This window comes from Chelon labrosus (assembly GCF_963514085.1).
Source record: "Chelon labrosus genome assembly, chromosome: 12".
Classification (NCBI taxonomy): Eukaryota; Metazoa; Chordata; class Actinopteri; order Mugiliformes; family Mugilidae; genus Chelon; species Chelon labrosus.
Genome location: NC_140345.1, coordinates 4,029,404 through 4,055,746, shown reverse-complemented (window position 1 = coordinate 4,055,746; position 26,343 = coordinate 4,029,404). Strand labels below are relative to the sequence as shown.

Genomic DNA, 26,343 nt, shown 5'->3' with positions numbered 1-26,343 from the left:
CCCATAATGAATGTGGTGAACAATATAATGTTGATAATAAAAATACAATTATGGTGAAAATAAAGATGTGTAATTTGGAAGCATGTCATGAAAACACTGTCACAGATGTAATAATACATATTTAATCTACAAGTTATTTACAAGTTAATAAAGGACAAGATATAAACAGTACCTGTGTCAGCATTGCTACCCCACATAGAGAAGAGCAGTCACCCTGATGAGAACAAACATCCTGATCTGATGATTTAGACACTCACTCTGTTCATTCATATAAAAACAACAACAGACAAAAAACAAACTGACCAGACACCACTCTGCAGATGACACCATGAGGCTCAGTAACAGATGTTAAACATTCAGTGATAAAGTTGGCTGCTGTCTTTTACAGATAAAATATGACACACTGATTATCTATCAGCCACACCAAGTGACATGACTCAACTTATATTCTTAAAAGATGTATTAAATATTTAGTGTTTACCTCTGTCAGTGTGTTCTTTCTACTGTGATCTCTGCAGAGTGTCTCTACTCCGAACGGACACTTCCCCACCTCCTCCTCTTTTTCTACTTCCTCTGACTTGATTTGACAGTGAGAAGGAAGTTTTGCACCTCAAGACTGCAATATATTTATACAAGTAAAATGACACTCTCACACTCACACGTAAACATGTCAGGTTATTATTTATATCCTGCTAAGAACAGGCTCAGATGTTGTCACAGATAGTGTAAGACTGCATCTTGTAAATAAGTGTCAGAAACTGTTAACATGGCAGAGTATCAGTCAGAGTGTTGTGTGAATGGGAACAAGGTCGAGATAAAGATTAGACTGTATGTGCATGTGAATAATCTTAGATAAATGACATGAGGGTCACACAGTGGTCTTGACAGAGTACTAAATGTGGTACTCCAACAGAGGCTGATGGTGAGTAGTGAACAGCTTTGGAAAAACTGCAAACACACAAGCAGAACGATACCATGACAACAAACACTGTGCACACATAGAGCACTTGTAATAAGCAGTGATACTGCAACAAAACCCCTTTTAAAACACCTTCAATGCCTTTTATACATGAGAGGATAGATCTAGATATCTATACTGTAAAAACTGGTCTCACTATCTGGGAGGTCACTTCAACATTGCCTTAAATACCATATATACCATTAAATACCATAGAAGTGATTATTATTTATGTCCTGCCAAGAACAGGCTCAACATGAGTTAAAATGACAGCAGATCAAAAGAAGACACTGAGATGTGAGGGTGCGTGTTTTATGTGAATGGGAGCAAGGCTAAGCTAAAGTGTGCTCACTTTTTTTTTTTTTTTTGCAACAGCTCTTACTCGATCTCTCTTTTTTTCGAATTTAATTCACTTTTTGCTTCCCTTTTTTTGTGGAAATTACTTTTGTTTATACTTTTTCAGACAGCATTGCACTTTTTTGATTTTGTTTTTTATTGGGAGTCTCGTCATAGCCAAATATTTTATCAACATCCAGACCGGCCGGCGTAACTATGCAAGAAGCGGCCAGCGTGCGCATTGTTTACAGGAGGGAACAGCTGATCACCCTGCGTGGCGCTGTGGTGTTCCCTCGGGATGGACATGGGATCCCCAGGAGATACTTCGCAAGACCCGTCGTGGATGTCGAGCAGGAAAACAACATCGAGAAAAGAAGAGACGCTTCACTTCTCAGCCTGGTTCTCCCCTCCATTACCATGGGCAACGTGAGATCGCTTCCAAATAAGACGTTCGAACTGGCCGCACTCTGCAGGAGGGGACGGAGTGGGCTCTGCCTTCTGAGGTCTTTTGGAGTGAAAGGGGCACTCCTGAAGACCTTCTTTGGCTCTGTGGTGGCGTAGGCCATCCTGTGTGGAGTGGTCTGCTGGAGCAGTGGCATAGCAGAGAGGGAGAGGAAGAAGCTGGATAAGATCATCAGGAAGTCCAGCTCTGTCCCGGGCTGCCCCTTGGACTCGGTGGGGGAGGTGGGTGACGGGAGAGTTCTGGCTGAACTGTCCTCCATGCTGGATGATAAGTCGCGACCCCTGCATGGTGACCTGGTGGAGCTGAGGAGCAGCTTCAGTGACAGACTGCTTCACCCTCGATGTGTGAAGGAAAGATGCAGAAGTTCTTTCCTTCCTGCTGCTGTTAGGCTCCACAACGAGCACTCCTAATATGTGCAATATTATTATTATTACACCTTATGGTGTAATAACACCAGTCTGTGCAATATTTCTATCATCTATTCTATCTCTGTCATTTCTGTATGTTGTTGCAAACTGCAATTTCCCCATTGTTATGTTTCTCCCAGTACATAAGCAATAAAACGAGTCAGACACAAACTGTTCTTTTCACGTGGTCTTCAGTTTACTGCAGCATTCATCAATAAACCACATCACAGATATATCACTCCGCTAAGCTGCTTTAACAACCAACATAAAATAGTGCCCTTATAATTTCTATGCATAACAATAAAATTATGCTTATTGTCAATACATAACAATTCCTCCCTTCCAGCATTGATGTGCTTTAAATCCACAGCAACCAACAACAACAAAAATATAATGTTTCAGAAGGAAAACATTTTCATACTTTAAAGAAATCTGAGGCACCATTACCATTATGGAATGTTATACATAACCAAACATAAGCTTCCTTTTCACAGCAACAATCAGCTTAATGAACTCTTTATAACATGAACTACAAGTCAAGCCTCAGAGGTGGTTTCCGGCTTCGTTCAGGGTAACGCCGTGCTGGGGCTTCTGAACCTGTTACACTCTGAAGATTAGAGTCCACAGTTTCTGGTACTGGAACGTCACCGTTGACAGTGACACAGCTTTGTGTCATGAGTGTGTCGTCAGCGTCCTGAGTTGAGTGCTCTGGCGGTGTGGGAATTTCTCCAGCCGGTGCATCCAAGAGTTGATCAACGTGCCTCCGCCAGATCATGTTGGGCCCCACACGAACAGTGTAGGACAGGGGTCCTGTCTGTGTTAGTATCTCACCAGGCTGCCATTTCTGGGTCGGACTGCGATAGTCTCTGGCAAGCACCCTCTGTCCAATGTCAAAAGTTCTCAATGTAGTTTGTTGCTGACTGGGGGAACACTGTTTCTCCTGAACATGTTTGTGAATGTCCGGTTTAAGCAAATCCAAGCGTGATCTCAGATTTCTTCCCATGAACAGCATTGCAGGTGTCTGTCCTGTTGTAGCATGTGCAGCATTTCTGTATGCCAGCAGGAATTTGGCTATTTTCTGTTTCAACGGTATGTCCTCCTTCCTACTCGCTTTCAGAGACTGCTTGAATGTTTGAACAAAACGTTCTGCCAATCCATTTGTTGCGGGATGATGCGGCGCTGATGTGATGTGCCGTATGCCATTGCTCCTGAGAAAGCATTGAAACTCCTCCCCTGTGAACTGGCTGCCATTGTCACTCACTATCTGCAGAGGCAAGCCTGTGCGTGCAAAAAGCATTCTCAGTAGATCCACTGTCTTAGTAGCTGTTGCTTTCTTGACCATAAAGATTTCAGGCCACTTGGAATGAGCATCAACCACAATGAGAAACATGTGATCCAAAAATGGGCCTGCATAGTCAATGTGAATGCGCTGCCAGGGGGTGGCAGGCCACTCCCACGGGTGGACAGGTGCAGGTTGGGGTTGTCGCTGAGTCTGTTGACAACCAGGGCATGATTTAGCAAGGTCTTCAATTTGGCTGTCCATGTCAGGCCACCACACATAACTTCTCGCAAGGCTTTTCATTTTAACTACACCCAGGTGTCCTTCGTGTAAGGAGGCAAGCACTCTTGAGCGCAGTTTTGGAGGCACAATAACTCGCGACCCCCACATGATGCATCCTTGACACACTGAGAGTTGATCTCGTCGCACAGAGTACTCTGGAAACTGAGCATCTCCATGTGCTGGCCAGCCATTCACAGTCAAAGCATAGACCCTGGCTAGGACAGGGTCATTTCTTGTCTCATTTTTCACTTGTGTGTTTGTGACAGGAAGAAGTTCCATCTGGGACATGTGTAGTCCCACAGCAGGGTCGCCAGCCTATTCAGATGTTGTTTGTGGGAGGCGAGACAGTCCATCCGCATTTCCATGCAGTTTAGTACCTTTATACTCTATGGTATATGTGTGTGCTCCTAAGAACAAAGCCCAACGCTGCAGGCGGGCAGCTGCCATGGGTGGAACACCCTTTTGAGGACTGAAGATGGATACCAGGGGCTGGTGATCAGTAATCAGAGTGAAATGTTGTCCATACAAGTATTGGTTAAACTTTTTCACACCCCATACCAAGCTCAAAGCCTCTCTGTCAATTTGTGCATAATTGCGTTCTGCAGGTGTTAAGGAGCGAGAAGCAAAAGCAATAGGTCGCTCTGACCCATCAGTCATTCTGTGTGACAGTACGGCACCAATGCCATACGGTGACGCGTCACAGGCTAGACGCAGGGGAAGGCATGGGTCATAGTGTGTCAGCACTTCATCAGAGGTTATGAGCTGCTTGGCCGCTGCAAAAGCATTTGCACAGTCTTTAGTCCACATCCATTTGGTGTTCTGCTGCAGCAGTGCATTTAACGGGTGTAACACAGTCGACAGGTTGGGCAGAAACTTGTGATAATAGTTGATTAAGCCCAGGAATGAGCGCAGCTGGCTCACGTTTTCTGGCTGTGGAGCATTCAGGACAGCCAGAATCTTGTCCTGCGTCTTGTGAAGCCCTTGTCTGTCAATTTTGTGTCCACAGTACTCAACGGAGTCTTTGAAAAACTCACATTTTCTCCTGTTAGCTCTCAGTCCATATTCCTCCAGTCGAGTCAGAACAGCCTCAAGGTTTGCCAAATGAGTGGCATCATCATGGCCAGTTACAATAATGTCATCCAGGTAGCATTGGGTGCCTGGTATCCCTTGCAGCACTTGGTCCATTGCACGCTGCCAAATCGCTGGAGCACTGGTGATGCCAAATACTAGCCTACTGTACTGATAGAGGCCTTTGTAGGTGTTGATGGTCAGGTATTTTTGAGATTGTTCTTCGACTTCCATTTGAAGATAGGCCTGAGCAAGGTCAATCTTTGAGAAACGCTCACCATTTGCCAAGGATGCAAAAATGTCATCTATGCGTGGAAGAGGATACTGGTCTGCATGTAGAACAGGATTCACAGTCACTTTGAAATCCCCACAGATGCGTACTTTGTCTGTTGTCTTTTTGCCAACGGGCACTATTGGCGTTGCCCATTCAGACCATTCTACCTTGGATAAAATCCCTTGATCCACGAGGTGTTGAAGCTCTGCTTCCACTTTTGGTCGCAAGGCATATGGGACAGGGCGAGCCTTGTGAAACCTTGGCTTTGCGTTTTCCTCAAGTTCAATCCGTGCCTTGATGTGTTTTAGGGTGCCAATGCCCTCTCTGAACACTTCTGAGTGTTTATCCAGTATGTTTGTCAGTTCCCTGTTTGCACACTGACTGGCCTGTTTAATTGTTGCTTTGATGCTCTTTATCTCTTTCCAGTTGAGACGGACTTGACGCAACCACTGGCGTCCGAACAGTGGCACACCCCCATGCTTCAGTACAAATAACTCAAGGTTGCGTCTCTGGTTCTCATATTTTACTTTTACTTTAAGTTTTCCCAGAGGAATGACCCTCTCACCTGTGTACGTTTTCATTCTCACAGCTGTACGTTTCAGCTTCAGCTTTGGGAAATGTGCTTTGTAGTCTTTGAAGGATATGACGGACAGTGCTGATCCGGTGTCCAGTTCCATTTTTAATGGCATTCCATTAACTTTAGGTGTCAGCCAAATCACTTCACTGTCATCAACTTCTGTGGAGTACAGATCAAGACAGGATAAATCCCCTTCATTTGAATCATCTGAGTCTGTCTTTGTTACTTCATGCACCCCTTTGTCTCTTTTTCCTGTTTTCTTTCCGTGTTTCACACTCTGTCTTGATTGACACATTTTCTGTATGTGCCCTTTTTTATGACACAGCCGGCAATCCTTGTCCTTAAACCAACAATCTGCAGGATCATGTGACTTTTTACCACATCTGTAGCAGGACTGTGTTTTTTCGTTGTTTCGTTTTGTGTGAAATTTGTGCACTGTACATGCTGAAGAGCTTTTGCCTTGTAATTCGCCGGCATCTTTTGCTGCAGTTTCCATTGATACGGCGATTTCCAGTGCGCGTATTAAAGTCAATCTGTCCTCTGTCAGAAGGCGTTTCTGTATGCCCTCGTTGTGCAGCCCGCAGACCAGCCGGTCTCTCAGCGCGTCTGATAGCCCCTCCCCGAACTGACAGTGCTCCGACAGCCTGCGGAGCTCCGCTATATACTCCGATACAGATTCAGTCTTTGATTGATTTCTCTTGTGAAACCTGAAGCGCTCCGCTATCACCAGTGGTGTCGGATTTAGGTGCCTTTTCAGGATTTCCGTGATCTCTTTAAAGGTTTTGTCAGCCGGTTTGACGGGTGCGATGAGGCTGCGGAGCAAGTTGTATGTTTTGGCTCCCATTACACTGAGTAATACCGCGACTTTACGGTCATTACTTATTTCGTTGGCCAAACAATACTGCTCCACTCGTTCAACATAAATTGTCCAGTCCTCCACTGTGCTATCAAAACTGTCCATATGCCCCACACTTCCAGACATTTTTGTGCAGTTTTAGGTCCCTTCCACAGCAGAATATCACTTTGGTTTACCTTTCTCCTCGTTTTTACGGGCCCCCTCCTTGTGCTAGCTTGTTAATCAACATAGCATCCATACATGGGGTAAGGCAGTAATCCAAAGAGAGAAAAAAAAAAAAAAAAGTCAATAAACTCCACTTTTTCCGTAGTTTGTGCGTTCGTTGTCCACTACCTCGTCGCCAATTCTGTTATGTTTCTCCCAGTACATAAGCAATAAAACGAGTCAGACACAAACTGTTCTTTTCACGTGGTCTTCAGTTTACTGCAGCATTCATCAATAATCCACATCACAGATATATCACTCCGCTAAGCTGCTTTAACAACCAACATAAAATAGTGCCCTTATAATTTCTATGCATAACAATAAAATTATGCTTATTGTCAATACATAACACCCATTGTGGGACAAATAAAGGTTTTCTTATTCTTATTCTTATTATTGACTAGTCTTAGATAAATTATGTGAGGGTCAAGTATGTCTACATGTTTATGGTGATTAAATATGAGACAACAGACTATTTTTTTAACTTTGAACTTCATTTGTCTATATTCTACATGTCATCCTGTCTCGTCTGACTCTATAATTGTTGTCCTGATGTGATCTTGATTGTAAAAGCCTTATCAAGCAAACAATGTCGTTGTCCTTCACAACACAGTAAGACACACATCAGGACAACATGCAGAGAGACCTGGTCAATGAGAGCAGAACAAAGTGGAAGCTGAATCAAACCTGGAACTTTATAAAATTACAGTTTATTAAATGTACACAAAAGTAGCAACCTTTACAATGCAAACTAAAATGATAAATAAAGAAATATTTTATCCATGACATATTACATGCTGAAGTTGAACAGATCAGTTGAATGTGTTCTCACTCACAGGGTATGAAAAGACTTTGTTGAAACCTTAAATGCAGACATTCAAACAAAATAAATGATGGTACCACAAACATCCATCACAATCATTCTCAGAGCATAAAATGAAATAAAAAATCCTTCAGTGAAGTTTTTATGTCAGTTTCGACGCAAGGCGATCACGTCATACCCTGAGGGTGTATCTGTTTTTTGCAATGACATGTACGTCCTGTCCTCCTCGTTAGGATTCACCTTCTTTCTTGCGTTCCTTTGGAGAGAAGAGAAAACATTATTTGATGTCTGTTGTTCACTGATGGACAGAAAAGCCATCATGCTGAGTGCTTGAGTAGAAGGCAACTGGACTTGTTTTTGGTTCTTGAAGATGTGTCCCCTCTCATCTAAGAGGCTTCCTCAGCTCTAACTGACTGTTGACTGCAGAGCTCCAGGTTTTTATTTGGGGCCAATCTAATCACATGAAATGAAACTCACATGACTAAAGGCTCAGTAACAAGCCCAGTTACCTCCAACTCAAGAGTTTAGTTTTAGACTGACAATCTGAACAGACCAGCTGTCATCCTGTTTAAATCTTTAGATTTTATATGAAGAGCCTTCAAAACATGAAATACAGATGGATTAACATACCAAAGTCCCAGTATGCAGATTATGCAGAGGACATTGACACTGATGGAAACACCAGCAACAGCCCAGGGAAGGACTCCACTGTAACGTCCATGATGTGTCACCAGAGCTATCGTTAGAAAGATTCAGTTAAAATTCGGGATGCACCGAAAATTTTCGGCTGAAAACCGAAAATGGCCCGAAAGTGCATTTTTGAAACAACACGGCCGAAACAGGATGTTGTGGTGATGATGCAAGCAACAACCGCAGCAATTTTCAGCCGAAAATGGCCCTAAAGTGCATTTTCAGTTAAAATCTCAGGGTATATATTTATTTTCTACTACATCCAGTCTGAGTAATGTATTCTGCTCTTTGTTGAATATGCCCTGAAATAAAAGGAGAAGTCTGAACAGGCCTCTAAAGCAGTGAGCACTAAGCACATGTCATGTTTTATCTGATGCAGTTCTTAGAAATAAAACATTATTTACATTCTGTTAGTAACAAGTTTTTATGAGTTCACATTCTTGCTCTGTTTTGATGCTGATATATTAGAGTGTTAAGATGAAGAGGGAGTTAACAAATCAGAAGAACTTTAAAAATAAAATTAAAGAGAATATATAACTTTTTCAATTCAGAAATATTTCTAAATCATCCCAGTGTTGCCTGATAACACTACAGAGCAGTGAGTGCTTCAGAATTCAGTTTCAAATGCCTCTCATCACATTTAAGACCCTTCATGGCATCATCTTATATCTTTTACCAGAAATAAAAGAGGACCAAGCTTTGACTGTTTTAGCTCCAACACAACAGAACTGCTGCCATCTCACTGTCAGGTCAGCTGAGTTGGAACCAGATTAAAAACAACAACAAAAATCCCTACCTACTGATTTTATTTATCTTAATTTCATTTCTAATATTGTTTAGTAAATCTATAGGTTTTTATTCTGCTGTCAAATGTGATGTGATACAAATGAAACTGACTTAGAGACAACTCATATTATAGTGCAACACTTAGAATATCTGTACATATACATTATAAAAATGTAGAATGCATAAGAGCTACATATAAGATACACACAATAGAACAATCTGTCTCTTTTCTTCTTGTCTGTACAGTGACCAACGTCTAGTTAAAACAGGAACTAACAACACTATGGTGAGCAGTCTACAGTGGTATATTCCTGTTTCAACAGCATCTTTTTTCTTTTTCTCTTTTTTGAGTACTTACATATCACGTTCACATTGACTTTCTCCATCAGGGTGTTGTTCAGGTGTTTTGCTGTGCAGATGTACTGTCCAGAATCTTCTCTTGTCACATTAGAGATGAACAAAGTGTCCATTTCATTGTTGTTCTGCAGATTAGTTCCTGTTACAGTTTGAATGCATGTTTCAGAATATTTAGTCCATGTGATAAATGATGGAGGGAAACTATCAACACTGCAGGTCACATTCAGAGTCTCTCCCTCCTTCACACTTCTGTCTCCGGTGACTTGAATTTCCTTCACATCTATGAAACAAAACAACATATTACTTGTTTATAGACCTTCCCAAAATGTGTTCGTAGCATACAAGAAGACAGCTGATACTGTAAAACACAGCAGAGTGGATAAAAAGTACTCACAGTTCACAGTCAAAGTCAAAGTCTCCTCTGTAGTTGCTCCACCTGTGAAGCTGACCTTACAGGTGATACTGGTGCCGTGGTGTTCAGCTGAAGAGTTAAAGGTCAAAGTTGAGCTGTGTCTCTGTGTGACAGCAGTCACATTCTCAGTCCGGTAAGCAGTGATGTTTCCTCTGAGGAGAGAGTCATCCTCTGCTGCTCCTCTCCACATCCAGGTGATTGTAGGAACAGATCCAGAGCAGAGACCAGGAGCAGTGCAGGTCAGTGTGGTCTGCTGTCCCTCTGTCAGCGGAGGAATCATCACTGTGGGCTTCTGACTGAGACCTAGTGGAAATACAGTTTACTAACTGAATCAGCTAGACACACTTCATGCTTCAAGGAGACAAGAAAACACCATCTATACACTACATGAATGTTGTTGCTGTAGCTTTTAATACCTTTAACAGAGACAGTTGATCTTGGAGGGTATGTAAATCCATCTATCCTCCCTTTCAGGTATCCATTAACTCTGAACTGATATGATCCAGAATCAGATTCATTGAGATCATTAATCATGATGCTGCAGTTTCTCTGACTCACATCAGGCTCTAAAGATGACACTCGTCCTTTGAATCCAGACTGAACCTTTTTGTTGTTTTTGTTGGAGTGGAATATGATGTCAGAATCACTACACCTTTGTTTTGATGGATCACATTTGTACCACACTATAGAGGAGGGTGTAAAGCCATAACCAGTAGTGAAAGAACATGGTATCACAACACAGAGTCCAGCCTCTGCTGTTATGGTTCCCTCACTGAGACTAACACAGTAGTCATGTGTGTTAGTCTGATATGAGCCACAGTGTTGTTTTAATCCAGTTGATGAGTCTGTTAATACAAATGAGAAGACAAAAACAAGGACAGACAATATTTAGTTATCGCTAATAACCATGTTATCTGATAAGTGATGGAAATGATAGAAGCTGCTTATTGGTGTTAAACACATATCACACCATCACAGTTTCTTAAGCCATAATACACATGAGAAACAAAATGACAACAGATGACAGTACTGCAGCTAAATGCTGGTAGGTTGATGGTGACAAAAACATACTTGTGATTCAAAAGAAAACACTGTCAAATCAAATGTTTAATCTTAGCAGCATTACAAGATGACCAAGGAGAAGATACATACCTGTGTCAGCACTGCTGCCTCTCACAGAGAAAAGCAGAGTCACCCAGAAGAGAACAAACATCCTGAGTTGATGCTTGACACGTTCAGTCTCTTCCTCCACAGGACAAACTTTAATGCAGCAAATGTAGGAAACATGGAGAAATAGAACCAAAGGAAAGTCCACAGTTGATATCACACATACCACAAAGGATGTTGCACTTTTTGTTACTCCGTTGTTACGATATTAACACATTTTAGTCAGTCACATGACTATGCAAGTTTTTTATAGCAAGGCTCTTTGTTATCTCTGTTCTTGAAGCAGCTTAGCTTTACTAGAATGATATTAACGACAGCAGAAATACAATAAATGTCTCAAATATCAGCCGCATAGTCCAGTTGTAAGACACCTGAATAGATGGACAGATACACACCGTCCAGTTGATTCCTCACAGGGAGGAGTTGTAGAGTCTTATGACATGAGGGACAAATGACCTCTTCAACCTGTCCATGGAGCAGGACAGAGACAGCAGCCTGTCACTGAACCAGCTCCTCTGCCTGACTATGGTGTTGTATAGAGGATGCTGGACATTGTTCATGATGGACTGGATTTAAGGTAACTTGCATCTGCCACTGATGTCAGGGACTCCAGCTCTGCTATCTTCAGTCCACTCAGTCCTCTTTGTTCAACACAGTTAACTCTTTTTAAAAAGACATTTTAAAGCCATATTAAATGTTGTTTTACCTCTTTTGTCTTGTTCCTGTTCTCTCTTCTTGTCAGTGATCTCTGCTGACTTTCTGCTCTGAAGTGATCTTCCTCTCTTTTCAGTTTCTTCCTTTTTAAGCAGCAACCATTTTACAGGAAGTTTCTTGATACACCACTGAGCAGTATTACTCTACCACAACAACCACTTTTCTACTCTCATGACTGACTGACTGATTTCCTTAAAAGGATGTAGTTACTTAGGTGTGTGTAATAGATATCTAAAATCTCTTAAATGTTTGTCAACTCATACAACATTGCTGCAATGTCTCTAATAACCTGTCATGCTGACTAACATTTCCATAAATCTAAATAGCAAATAGCCATGGGTGAAAAGAGCACCCTTTAGACAGATGAAGAGTAGATCTAAATAGAAACAACTTTAAGCATTTCCCTATTTCAGCTGCATTCATTTCTTTGAAAACATACAAACATAAATATTGCATATTTGTGTGTTTTGTGATTTGTATTGTGCAAGCTCTGTTGCTAAGTTTCTCAGCAAAGTAAATATAGTAACACCTTGTTGAGACACTGTCCTAAAACTCACTGCTATTGACAGTATCTCTGAAAACCTCCCACTTGTAACTGAGGTGAACTGTAACTATTTTAGCAAAGAAACAGGAAACAGTTTGGTCGTAACCATACAGTAGTATCTGCCTCAACACTGCAGGACTTTTGTACACTACTGGGTTACAGTTCAGAAATGTACGTACAGTCTGTTTACATATAGCAAATTTATTGAAGAGTCTGTGGTAAATTACAGATAATGACTATGATGACTAGCCTGGTATGACATGAGATAAGGAACATTTCTACAACTAAAGAGGAAACAACAAAGTCTGCATATCAAAATGCCATTTATTGTTACAGTGCCAACAATTACACATACACATACCATGTTTGACAAAGATAAAGGTGTAACCACAGCTTAAATCTTAAAAGATCTACCAACTGGAATACAAATCATTTAAGCACTTCAGTTCCAGCTACCATAGATGTGCTGTGATTATACCTGAAATCTCTCAAATGTTAATCTGTTTGATGAAGTTAAGGAATTGTGGGACAATACATGTTGTGTTTACATTATCTGGATCAGTTAAAGTTAATGAAATGACAACTTTAAAAGCATACTGTATAATAAAGAAGGTTTATTTAAGGCTGACCAATAACGTCATATTCAGGTGACCTGTCAGTTTAGTGACGTCTAAGTTATGTCCTCTTGGTTTGATTTCATCTGTTTTCTTGAGTTCCTTTGGCAGAAAGATTAAAGAGCGGGTCATGATTTGTTGTATAAAACTGTCTAGAGCATTCAGAAAATAAAAATGAACATGCTGTAACTCACCAGAGGAACACAAAGTAGATTATGAAGATGTCATTCACAAAGACAGATACAACAGCAGTGGTCAAGAGGAGCGCTGTATTTGACCCCTGATGATCTGCAATAAGAACTGAGAGTGAACTGTACATTAACAGTTGTGTTTATGTAGTACACTTCAAAACAGTTAAGAGAGAGAACAAGAGAGAGCATGAGTTTGACGTCGCAGTTCATTCATTCTCATTATAAGAGATAAGTGTGTACAACCATTTTATTGGTGGCATACAGAGAGTTAGCCACAGGAACGCGCCATGGACATAAGCCTATATGGAACTGTTATACTTTTTTAAAAATGTACATGAGATCATGAGCAAAGTGATGGATGACAATGGACTCTATTGATGGGATTAGGGTCCATTATGTCTAGACACTATTATTGTCAGCAGAAAGAGTGAACCTGGTACAGGAAGACATAGTTATTTACAGAGCAAAAGTACCATGTTGTTGGGTAAAGGGCTGTGTCCAGCTCCATATGTTAATGAAGCACCACGCACGATGTGCGTCACTGTGAAATTGGTCTGAACTCGCATGGCACCCAGAATCAGACTTGAGTTTGTATCTCTTTAACAATAAACTCTGCCTGCAACAAACTTCAGACACCAATAGACTCCCAAGAACCTAGATTATGTGCTGTTGTAAAGAGGTACCGGCTGCCTCGCATTTTTCTTAGACACCTCCTACTGCTGTGAAATAACAGGGCACGCCTTTTTTAACATTGGTTTCAAAGGAAGATAAATGTAACATGGTCATGCTAGCTAACATCTGATTTTCCTTCTCACACTGAACGTTTTAAGTGGGAGGCTTCCCACCAAAACATTGTACTGTTTGGGCATGCACAGTTATTACTGTTAATGTTTTGACAAATAGAGATGTGACAGGTGACACTGAAGCATCCTCACTTCTTTGGTGTAAACTGGAAACCTCACAGACAAGTACTCGCTGTCTCTCTCTCTCACTCACTCACACACACCCATCCATCCAAGGAGTGGGATCTCTCTCTTTGGATGGACTAATTTAAAAAAAAAAAAAAAAGAAAGAAAATAATTTAAAATAAAAACTCAACAGTGGTCAAGCACTGATGAGTTTGAATTTAAACTGTATCATAGCTGCAATGATACAGTTAAAAAGTGGATGAGGCAGCATTAAACTTCTAGTAAGATCAGTGGTCAAAACATACAAGTGGAGCTAAATAAAATAATGATTATAGATGGGCTACATTATTAGGCCTTAACTTAAAAATGTAATGCATGTGGCATCTGCATCAAAGGACAATAATCACATTATTTATATAGCACTGCCAATTCTAGATTCATGTGTGAGTGACTCTTCAGCAGCTCAGATACTTGATGGCTGCCGCTTAAATCTCTAGTTCTTTCACTTCCCGTCACTTTACTTTGACTTGAGTGCGTAATACAGAAACAGAAAGCAAACACAGATCACTTTTAACATAGAAAAAGAACAAAGTATTTATTAAAAATGAGACATTCACTAGTCATACAATTCATTCACACATTGAAAAAGCCTTTGGTGCCAATACACCTGATATGAATGACCACCATGTAACTGGATGCCTGAAATAAATAAATTAATGAAAAATTCTCATGTTAGAATCTGAAACAGAGATGTCACTGGATAATAACTTCATCATATTTGAGGGGAAGGGGTCAAATTATAAGTGAGGTTATATAGTAAAGAAATCTATGCTACCAACTACTAAGATGTCTTGTCATACAGTTGCTGACATATGCAGCACTTTATTGTAAAAGGTCACACAAAGAAAACCTGTTTCTTGGTTATTTTTATGTTTAGCAATATTGAAAGTAGGAGCATTAGCACCTTGGCTACACTAGAGGGAGCCACACACTGTAGCGTGCAGCAGAGGTCTGTTATGATACGAGTTACTCCGACAAGAAGAACATTAATCGTACAAGTTAAATATGACTGATAAGAGAAGGGACTCCTCAACACAACTATGTCATTAAAACAAGTTCCCAAACCATTTTTCCCTGAATAAATAAAATAATAACTTTTGTACTACTTTGACCTTTTTATTAAACATCATATTTTGCAGCTTTTCCTTTCTTAACATGCTCAGCCAAAGTTTAGTGCTCCCTGCTCAAACAAAGGATCTACGTTTTCCTAGCAGTTAGAGTCTGCTCTGGCCGTTCTTAGAAATTACCCTAGTGTGGTCAGTCCATTTTTTTTTTTTACTTGAACACCCAGGTACTTATACGAGTCCTCTGTCTTTATGTCCATTCCCTGGATGTTCACCAGTCTGTGTGGTGTGTGTTTGTAACTGTGGAAATCCACCACCAGCTCCTTAGTTTTACCCACATTCAGCTGGAGACAGTTTTCCTGGCACCAGACTACAAAGTGTTGGATGAGTCCTCTTTACTCTACATAAGAACACAGTAAGACACACATCAGGACGACATGCAGAAAGACCTGGTCAATGAAGGAAGAAGTGGAAGCTGAATCAAAGCTGAATAGACATAGACACATTTTTTACCACATGGTGAAAGACACACATTGCAATGAGTCTGAAAAAAATAGAACTTCCTAAAATTAATTAAATGTAAAGAAAAGTAGCAACCTTTACAATGCAAACTAAAAATGATAATTAAAGAAATATTTCATCCATGACATATTACATGCTTTAGTTGAACAGATCAGTTGAATGTGTTCTCACTCACACTCAAAAGACTTTGTTGAAACCTTAAATGCAGACATTCAAAGAAAATAAATGATGCTACCACAAACATCCATCACAATCATTCTCAGAGCATAAAATGAAATAAAAAATCCTTCAATGAAGTTTTTATATAAGTCAGTTTGGACGTAGGACGATCACCTCATAATCTGAGGGTGTATCTGTTTTTTGCAATGCCATGTATGTCCTGTCCTCTTGGTTTGGATTCACCTTCTTTCTTGCGTTCCTTTGGAGAGAAGAGAAAACATTATTTGTTGTCTGTGTTGTTCACTGATGGACAGAAAAGCCATCATGCTAAGTGCGTGAGTAGAAGACAACTGGACTTGTTTTTGGTTGTTGAAGATGTGTCCCCTCTCATCTAAGAGGCTTCCTCAGCTCTAACTGACTGTTGACTGCAGAGCTCCAGGTTTTTATTTGGGGCCAATCTAATCACATGAAATTAAACTCACATGACTAAAGGCTCAGTAACAAGCCCAGCTACCTCCAACTCAAGTGTTTAGTTTTAGACTGACAATCTAAACAGACCAGCTGTCATCCTGTTTAAATCTTTACATTTTATATGAAGAGCCTTCAAAACATGAAATACAGATGGATTAACATACCAAAGTCCCAGAATGCAGATTATGCAGAGGACATTGACGCTGATAGAAACACCAGCAACAGCCCAGGGAAGGACTCCACTGTAACATCCATGATGTGTCACCAGAGCTACCGTTAGAAAGATTCAGTTAAAATCTCAGGGTATATATTTATTTTCTACTACATCCAGTCTGAGTAATGTATTCTGCTCTTTGTTGAATATGCCCTGAAATAAAAGGAGAAGTCTGAACAGGCCTCTAAAGCAGTGCGCACTAAGCACATGTCATGTTTTATCTGATGCAGTTCTTAGAAATAAAACATTATTTACATTCTGTTAGTGACAAGTTATACTGAGTTCACCTTCTTGCTCTGTTTTGATGCTGATATATTAGAGTGTTAAGATGAAGAGGGAGTTAACAAATCAGAAGAACTTCAAAAACTAAATTAAACAGAATATATAACTTTTTCAATTCAGAAATATTTCTAAATCATCTCAGTGTTGCCTGAGAACACTACAGAGCAGTGAGTGCTTCAGAATTCAGTTTCAAATGCCTCTCATCACATTTAAGACCCTTCATGGCATCATCTTATATCTTTTACCAGAAATAAAAGAGGACCAAGCTTTGACTGTTTTAGCTCCAACACAACAGAACTGCTGCCATCTCACTGTCAGGTCAGCTGAGTTGGAACCAGATTAAAAACAACAACAAAAATCCCTACCTACTGATTTTATTTATATTTATTTAATTTCTAATATTGTTTAGTAAATCTATAGGTTTTTATTCATTTGTATCACATGTGATGTGATACAAATGAAACTGACTTAGAGACAATTCATATTATCGTGCAACACTTAGAATATCTGTACATATACATTATAAAAATGTAGAATGCATAAGAGCTACATATAAGATACACACAATAGAACAATCTGTCTCTTTTCTTCTTGTCTGTACAGTGACCAACGTCTAGTTAAAACAGGAACTAACAACACTATGGTGAGCAGTCTACAGTGGTATGTTCCTGTTTTAACAGCATCTTTTTTCTTTTTCTCTTTTTTGAGTACTTACATATCACGTTCACATTGACTTTCTCCATCAGGGTGTTGTTCAGGTGTTTTGCTGTGCAGATGTACTGTCCAGAATCTTCTCTTGTCACATTAGAGATGAACAAAGTGTCCGTTTCATTATTGTTCTGCAGATTAGTTCCTGTTACAGTTTGAATGGATGGTTCAGAATATTTAGTCCATGTGATAAATGATGGAGGGAAACTATCAACACTGCAGGTCACATTCAGAGTCTCTCCCTCGTTTACAGCTGTATTTCCAGAGATATGAGGTTTCCTTATATCTGTGAAGAAAAGTGTGTTAAGATCAGAGAGGAGAAAACCAATCAAAGAACTCATGAATCAGCTCAGTGTTGCCTGATAACACTGAAGACCAAGCCATCTTGTTCAAGACTGTTTTCCTGTGAGGCTACAACTTCTCAGTAGGTTCAGCAGCCAGGTTACAAACACTTAACAGAGTACATTACATTGGTGCTTACTGTGTGTTTCAGAATTCAGTTTAAAATCCCTCCAGTTACATTCAGATCCCTTTATGGCATCATCTTAGCTCTCTGACCTTATAACTGAAAACTCACCAAGGTTACGCAGTCTGACTAATGACAGATGAACAATTAGTAGGCCCATGCTTCTACTGCTTTAGCTCCAACACTACAGAACTGTCTCCATCTCACTGTCAGATCAGTTGAGAACCAGATATGTAAAAAGAAAAGAATTCAAAATTTAGAAACACTACATTTGTGTTTCTCTTTTATTTACTTTATAATACTGTTCAAGTAGTACACATATATTTTTGTGCAGTTAGAGTGACCGTGCTGTTGACTGTGTGATTTGACACAGTGGTATTTAACTATGATCATGCTCTTTTCAATATAAAGCAATTTGGACATGACTTTCTGAAAATTGCCATCCAAATATATTCAATTGACTTTCTTTGTGTAGTGAATTTCAGTGAAGGGTTATGAATGCAACCCAGGGTAGTCTCCCTTAGCTCCTCCTTCTGCCCAGGTGCATTATAAAAGGCTTCATGTGGCTCAGTTCAGCCTCTTGCTGGTCCCTGGTGGTGGTGGTCTCTGAGGGTGGCTCACCTGCTGCTGTTCTTTCTTGCCTTGTTCTGTGCTGTTCTGTCCTTTCATGTGCTGTTTTTTGTTAGGTTTGCTTTTCTCTTTGGACCAGGCTTTAGTTTGGGCCTTTTTTGCTTAGTTCCTGTGGTTTTCATTTGCTCCTTTGGACCAGGTTCATTAAGTTTGTTTAGTTAAAGTACCCTTTTGTTTGATTCCTGGTCTTGAGTTGTATGTTTAGAGATATTGTTTAATCATCCATTGGGTTGTGGGCTTTTGTTTGTTTGTGTAACTTTTTTTTGCTCTTTGTGCTTCAGGGAGGTTTTTGTTCCTCCTTTGGATTTTCAGTGTGGTCTAGGTGTCGTCAGGTGGGAGGCTAGGCACCGTGGTGAGGACCTCACTCCCGTTGCATGCAAGTAGGCACTGGGCACTGAGGCACTTTTAGTGCATGTTTTGTAGTGATTGTTTTAGTGTTGTACCCCAGACCAGTGGGAAGACGCACAAAACCAGTGGTCTGGCTCCCACTGAGGCCCCAGCCCACTGATTTTCAGGGTTCGCATGGGTGCTTGAAATCCTTGAAAATGCTTGAATTTCAATGTTGTGTTTTCAAGGTCTGAAAAGTGCTTGAATTTTAGTTTAAGTGCTTGAAAGTGCTTGACATTATAACTCTGTGTCTTTCACAAAATTGGGATCAGACTGGATAGTTTGCTTACCACCAGGATAAATAAAATCAGTAAGAGAACCGTATGTGGAGATTAGCGGTGGAAAAAAGATTCGGGATCCAGCTCACTGAACCGGCCACCAAAGAAGACTCAAGAATCATGAATCTAGACTTCTATTGAACCGGCTCAGTTGAGTCCTACCACATTTGATTGATATATAATCAATAAACGACAGCATTTAATCTTATCAGATTGTAGCAGTACAATGTGTGTGTCTGCTTCTGAATACAGGCTGCTGCCGCTTGGCCCTCACCTGGTGTTTTATTTTAGCCAATCAGGGCCTGCGGCTACAGTATAAGGGGAGGTTGCAACCCCCTAATTGGTCTTTCGTCTCTTGGCTTCCGGCCCGCCCTCTTCCGGCTCGTTGCCAGTTGTCCGCTCAGCTCCTCACTCCGGTACATCAGCGCAGCCACTGTTGCGTATATCACAATTTTATCCATCATGCGCACTATACAGGTGTCTTTGTGTTGTAGCCGTGCAGGATGTAGTCGCCCCGCCACTGTTGGTTGATCGCCACCAGGTGATCGCTGTCTGTCGCCACTGCCGTGGTCTGCCGAGCTCTGCTGGGTTCTACCTTCACTCACCTTGCTTCTCCCGCTGGGTTGTTTGGTCGCTTCTGATCGGTATGTATGCCGGATGGCAGCCCCACTTAAGCCCAAGTTATGTTTCCGCTTTGAGACAGCGCGAGGGGGCGTACGGACCTATTATGTCCTTGCGGACCCCCGTACGTCCTACGCAAGGGCCAGACGTGCACCTCCCAAAAATCCTCAATGCGCGTCGAGGCGACGCAACAGCAACGCAACAGCAACGCAGCAGCATTGGCTGTGATTGGTCCGCTAATTACATCCGCTGGAGACCGCTTTTCCGGTTTCCACTCATAAACACCGCCATTTTTAAAAAGTCTTCAGTTTGGTTGGTCTTTGAGAATGGACAACATGGAAGAGCGTCTGGCGGAGGAGGTTCGCAAGCACTCGAACCTGTACGAGGTGTCTTCTCGAAATTACAAGGACCACCAGATGTCCGTCAACTCCTGGGAGCAGATCTCTCAAAACCTCGGGTTGTCGGTGCAGGAATGTAAACTGAAGTGGAAGAATGTGAGGGACCGGTTCGTTCGTGTCCGAAAATCAATGTCGGCATGCAGCGGCGATGCAGGGGGGAAGAAATTCCCTCTTGTTTACCATATGCTCTATACGAAGCGAGATACGTCACAAGAGTCTCGTCGGTCGGTCACAGAAAATCATAGCGCCCTCTACCGGTGTGGCATTGAATTGCATTTCGACACGTAAACCCCACGCAGAACCATCACGGTCTCACGACTGCGTCCAAGCAACTGCGTGGCCATTGCGTGACCATTGCGTGATCACTACACGGAAGCATAATCCACGCATTAGTCTGCTCTTCAGTCATCTTAGCGATATATTAAATTTACCTTTATGTATGCGATAGGGTTGATGCGAGCCAACAAGTAGAGCTGTGTCAGCGCCTCAGAGACCCTTCTGCTTTGTCCTGGCTTAAAGTTTGATTTTCTGCCCTCATTCGGGCTAACCGCTCGCTTCCCCGCGCTGGTGCGCTGCGCTGGTCGGCTGGTTGCTGCGTGTGTTGCCTGTAGGGCTAATCCTTTATGGGACGTTCTTAATGGGTGAAAGAGACTTATTTTGAATTATTTGGTTTCTTTCTCCTATGATGGTTTAGAGTTAGTCTTTAGTTTCAGATGTTGTTGTTGTTTTTTGTTCTTTATTGACTGCTATTTTCAGTAATTTTGTTTTCTTGATTTATGTTAGGTTGTTTCTGTTTAGTTTGATGTAGCTCCATGACGCCTCATTTAATGTTATACATTTTTTGGTAAATCTGTTTAGGGAGCTACTATTTTTGATTCATTTGTGGCATTTTGTGGAAATTTACTTTTTATGTTGTGAATTTAATTTGTTTCTTTCTGTTGGGATTTTTTCTTTTTTTTCTTTATTCAAAAGATTATTTGAGTATGGTTTATGATCTTGTTTAACTTTGATTTTGTTGTGCAAGCCCTGTTAATTTTATTTTCTTTTCCTTTCAGTTGCTGTGAGCTCAAGGTGGTGGTCCTGGTGCCCTGGTGGTGGTCCCCCTGTTTTTTGTGTGTGCGAATGTAGCCCCCATTTTGAGTTTCCACAGTGTGTGTGCTTGGTGTTGTTTTGGGGTGCCTTATTTGATTTTGGGATTCCTTCACTCTCCGTACCCTGCGCCCCACTGGTAAGCCACAGCACTGATCGGCCCCCGTATGATTAGATTCAGTTTCCCCTAGTGTGTCTGATATTGTTCTTAAAAAAACAAAACAATTTTAATTGATTACTATAATAAAAATCTTTTTGACTATTTTGGAACACGTCTCCAGCTCCCTTTATACCACTTACCTGTGTGCTTTGGATTGAGATCAAAAACTTGTAAATAATTTCCTTGGGTGCAATTCCTAAGGTGGCGTTGTCGGTGTGGTCAAAAATTGGCGACGGAGTTTAATTTAACTCTGAAATTCCCCCCTCCCTCTAGTGCCGCCACAATCTTATCTCACGAGGCAGAGAAGCAAAATCTACTACCCGACATGACCACTAGCAAGCAGCGCAAACTGCACTCAGCCTGCAGAGATTCACGAGTAGTGAATCTGTAGCAGATTCACAATTCATGAGTCTGATTTGCTACTCATGAGTCCGCTGCGGATCCGCTACTCATGAGTCCCTGCTTAACCGAGAGCAGGGAGTCAACAGCCATTCTTTCGGTCGGCAGAGAAACTAAACTTAACCGACTCAGGCATCATTCTCATCTCAGAGAAAACACAAACGCTCGTAATCTGTTGCCGCCTATAGCCAGTCTAAAGACGGAAAAAATTACCATATTTTAAAATATTTTAGACCATTAATCACAGACACGAATGTCTCTGGAGCCTATGTTGTGAGTGAATTAATATCCTACTCTGCATCCACTCCACATACATTTTAGACCATGAGAAAATAAAATATTCTTTCGTAGTAGTGACCCTGTCCTCAGTCATTTTTTTTTTTTTTTTTTTTTTTTGTTTGCACAACTTAATTTTGTGCTTTCAATAAAAATATTTGCTTTATCTACTCTCTCTGCCTCATCAGTCACAAACCTGTCTTTATTCTTTGGATCACACTACTTTAGTTTTCTGCTTTTTACATGCTGGGGTGTTCCCAGATGACACTGTCGACCCCTCCTTATTTAACATTGCAAACTCCTACTCCTTCCCACACTTGTTGTATTTCAGATATCTATGCATAGAACTTATTTTAAATAAAAAGTGCAACACATAAAAGCGGCACATAAAATACACACAATGCAACAATTTGTCTCTTTTCTTCTTGTCTGTACATTGACCAACGTCTAGTTAAAACAGGAACTAACAACACTATGGTGAGCAGTCTACAGTGGTATGTTCCTGTTTTAACAGCATCCTTTTTTCTTTTTCTCTTTTTTGAGTACTTACATATCACGTCCACATTGACTTTCTCCATCAGGGTGTTGTTCAGGTGTTTTGCTGTGCAGATGTACTGTCCAGAATCTTCTCTTGTCACATTAGAGATGAACAAAGTGTCCGTTTCATTGTTGTTCTGCAGATTAGTTCCTGTTACATTTTGAACGGATGGTTCAGAATATTTAGTCCATGTGATAAATGATGGAGGGAAACTATCAACACTGCAGGTCACATTCAGAGTCTCTTCTTCGTGAACAGCTGTATTTCCAGAGATATGAGGTTTCCTTATATCTGTGAAGAAAAGTGTGTTAAGATCAGAGAGGAGAAAACCAATCAAAGAACTCATGAATCAGCTCAGTGTTGCCTGATAACACTGAAGACCAAGCCATCTTGTTCAAGACTGTTTTCCTGTGAGACTACAACTTCTCAGTAGGTTCAGCAGCCAGGTTACAAACACTTAACAGAGTACATTACATTGGTGCTTACTGTGTGTTTCAGAATTCAGTTTAAAATCCCTCCAGTTACATTCAGATCCCTTTATAGCATCACCTTAGCTCTCTGACCTTATAACTGAAAACTCACCAAGATTACTCAGTCTGACTAATGACAGATGAACAATTAGTAGGCCCATGCTTCTACTGCTTTAGCTCCAACACTACAGAACTGTCTCCATCTCACTGCCAGATCAGTTGAGAACCAGATATGTAAAAAGAAAAGAATTCAAAATTTAAAAACACTACATTTATATTTCTCTTATTTCATTTCTAATATTGTACAAATAGTACATGTATATATTTTTATTTGACTGATCAGTACTTCATCAATCTATTTTATACTATATCTAAATATATAGTATAAAATACTCAAAATGCAAAAAACTGTCTCTTTTCTTCTTGTCTGTACAGTGACCAATGTCTAGTTAAAACAGGAACTAACAACACTATGGTGAGCAGTCTATAGTGGTATGTTCCTGTTTTAACAGTGTCTTTTTTTCTTTTTCTCTTTTTTAAGTACTTACATATCACGTTCACATTGACTTTCTCCATCAGGGTGTTGTTCAGGTGTTTTGCTGTGCAGATGTACTGTCCAGAATCTTCTATTGTCACATTAGAGATGAACAAAGTGTCCGTTTCATTGTTGTTCTGCAGATTAGTTCCTGTTACAGTTTGAATGGATGGTTCAGAATATTTAGTCCATGTGATAAATGATGGAGGGAAACTATCAACACTGCAGGTCACATTCAGAGTCTCTCCCTCCTTCACACTTCTGTCTCCTGTTACTTGAATTTCCTTCACATCTATGAAACAAAACAACATATAACTTGTTCATAGACCTTCCCAAAATGTATTAGTGGCATACAAGAAGACAGCTGATACTGTAAAATACAGCAGAGTGGATAAAAAGTACTCACAGTTCACAGTCAAAGTCAAAGTCTCCTCTGTAGTTGCTCCACCTGTGAAGCTGACCTTACAGGTGATACTGGTGCCGTGGTGTTCAGCTGAAGAGTTAAAGGTCAAAGTTGAGCTGTGTCTCTGTGTGACAGCAGTCACATTCTCAGTCTGGTAAGCAGTGATGTTTCCTCTGAGGAGAGAGTCATCCTCTGCTGCTCCTCTCCACATCCAGGTGATCGTAGGAACAGATCCAGAGCAGAGACCAGGAGCAGTGCAGGTCAGTGTGGTCTGCTGTCCCTCTGTCAGTGGAGGAATCATCACTGTGGGCTTCTGACTGAGACCTAGTGGAAATACAGTGTACTAATTGAATCAGCTAGACACACTTCATGCTTCAAGGAGACAAGAAAACACCGTCTATACACTACATGATTGTTGTTGCTGTAGCTTTTAATACCTTTAACAGAGACAGTTGATTTTGTGAGGTATGTAAATCCACTTGTCTGCTTGTTGAGGTATCCATTAACTCTGAACTGATATGATCCAGAATCAGACTCATTGAGATCATTAATCATGATGCTGCAGTTTCTCTGACTCACATCAGGCTCTAAAGATGACACTCGTCCTTTAAATCCAGACTGAACTTTTGACTCATCGTAACTGTTTGGTTTACTGGAGTCGAATATGATGTCAGAATCACCACATTTGACTTTTGATGCATCACATTTGTACCACACTATAGAGGATGGTGTAAAGCCACTAGCAGTAGTGAAAGAACATGGTATCACAACACAGAGTCCAGCCTCTGCTGTTATGGTTCCCTCACTGAGACTAACACAGTAGTCATCTATTGGGCAGTGTTGTTTTAATCCAGTTGACGAGTCTGTTAATACAAATGAGAAGACAAACACAAGGACAGACAATATTTAGTTATTGCTAATAACCATGTTATCTGATAAGTGATGGAAATGATAGAAGCTGCTTATTGGTGTTAAACACATATCACACCATCACAGTTTCTTAAGCCATAATACACATGAGAAACAAAATGACAACAGATGACAGTACTGCAGCTAAATGCTGGTAGGTTGATGGTGACAAAAACATACTTGTGATTCAAAAGAAAACTCTGTCAAATCAAATGTTTAATCTTAGCAGCATTACAAGATGACCAAGGAGAAGATACATACCTGTGTCAGCACTGCTGCCTCTCACAGAGAAAAGCAGAGTCACCCAGAAGAGAACAAACATCCTGAGTTGATGCTTGACACGTTCAGTCTCTTCCTCCACAGGACAAACTTTAATGCAGCAAATGTAGTAAACATGGAGAAATAGAACCAAAGGAAAGTCCACAGTTGATATCACACATACCATGAAGGATGTTGCACTTTTTGTTATTCAGTTGTTCTAACACATTTTAGTCAGTCACATGACCATGCAATTTTTTTATGGCAAGGCTCTTTGTTTTATCTGTTCTTGAAAGTTAAACTTTACTAGAATGTAATATTAACAACAACTCAATAACAACAGAAATCCAATAAATATCTCAAATCTCATCCATATTGTCCAGTTGTCGACCACCTGAATCATTTAATGAACACAACAACTGTGACTAGTTCAGACTATCTTCAGTCCACTCAGTCCTCTTTGTTCAACACAGTTAACTCTTTTAAAAAGACATTTTAAACCCATATTAAATGTTGTTTTACCTCTTTTGTCTTGTTCCTGTTCTCTCTTCTTGTCACAGTGATCTCTGCTGACTTTCTGCTCTGAAGTGATCTTCCTCTCTTTTCAGTTTCTTTCTTTTTAAGCAGCAATAATTTTACAGGAAGTTTCTTGATGCACCACTGAGGAGTATTCCTCCACCACAACGACCAACCAGCTTTTCTACTCTCATGACTGACTGACTGATTTCCTTAAAAGGAATTACTGTCAGTGTGTGATATTTTTTCTTCAAAACCAGCACACCACTTCTTCTCATGTAGTTACTTAAGAGACTGTGTGATAGGTATCTTATTTTAATCTCTTCAACATTTGTCAACTCATATAACATTGCTTCAACATTACTAATGACCTGTGATGCTAATATTTCCATAAATCTAAATAGCAAATAGCCATGGATTAAAAAAGACCCCTTTCGACAGATGAAGAGCAGATCGAAATAGAAACAGCATTTCCCTATTTCAGCTGCATTAGTTTCTTTAAAAACACTTCTGCATATTTGTGTGTTTTCTGATCTCTGTTGTGAACGTTCTGTTGCTAAGTTTCTCAGCAATGTAAATATAGTGCCAGCTTGTTGAGACACCGCCTAAAAACTCACTGC

General features: G+C 40.6%; 2 protein-coding genes across 2 annotated transcripts; both read right to left on the bottom strand.

Annotated features, from left to right (window-relative positions):
* Positions 1-7,494: 7,494 nt before the first annotated feature.
* On the bottom strand, positions 7,495-10,660 carry LOC311497490 (sialic acid-binding Ig-like lectin 14; the record flags this gene model as incomplete). The annotated part of the gene is made up of 4 exons (XM_084557811.1): positions 7,495-7,913; positions 9,362-9,640; positions 9,755-10,075; positions 10,189-10,660. Coding segments are annotated over 4 exons (1,311 nt in total), but the record flags the coding sequence as incomplete, so codon positions are not given.
* Positions 10,661-21,774: 11,114 nt separating this feature from the next.
* LOC311497489 (sialic acid-binding Ig-like lectin 14) lies at positions 21,775-24,916 on the bottom strand (the record flags this gene model as incomplete). The annotated part of the gene is made up of 5 exons (XM_084557810.1): positions 21,775-21,779; positions 22,645-22,923; positions 23,651-23,929; positions 23,960-24,364; positions 24,478-24,916. Coding segments are annotated over 5 exons (1,407 nt in total), but the record flags the coding sequence as incomplete, so codon positions are not given.
* Between the last annotated feature and the right edge of the window lie 1,427 nt (positions 24,917-26,343).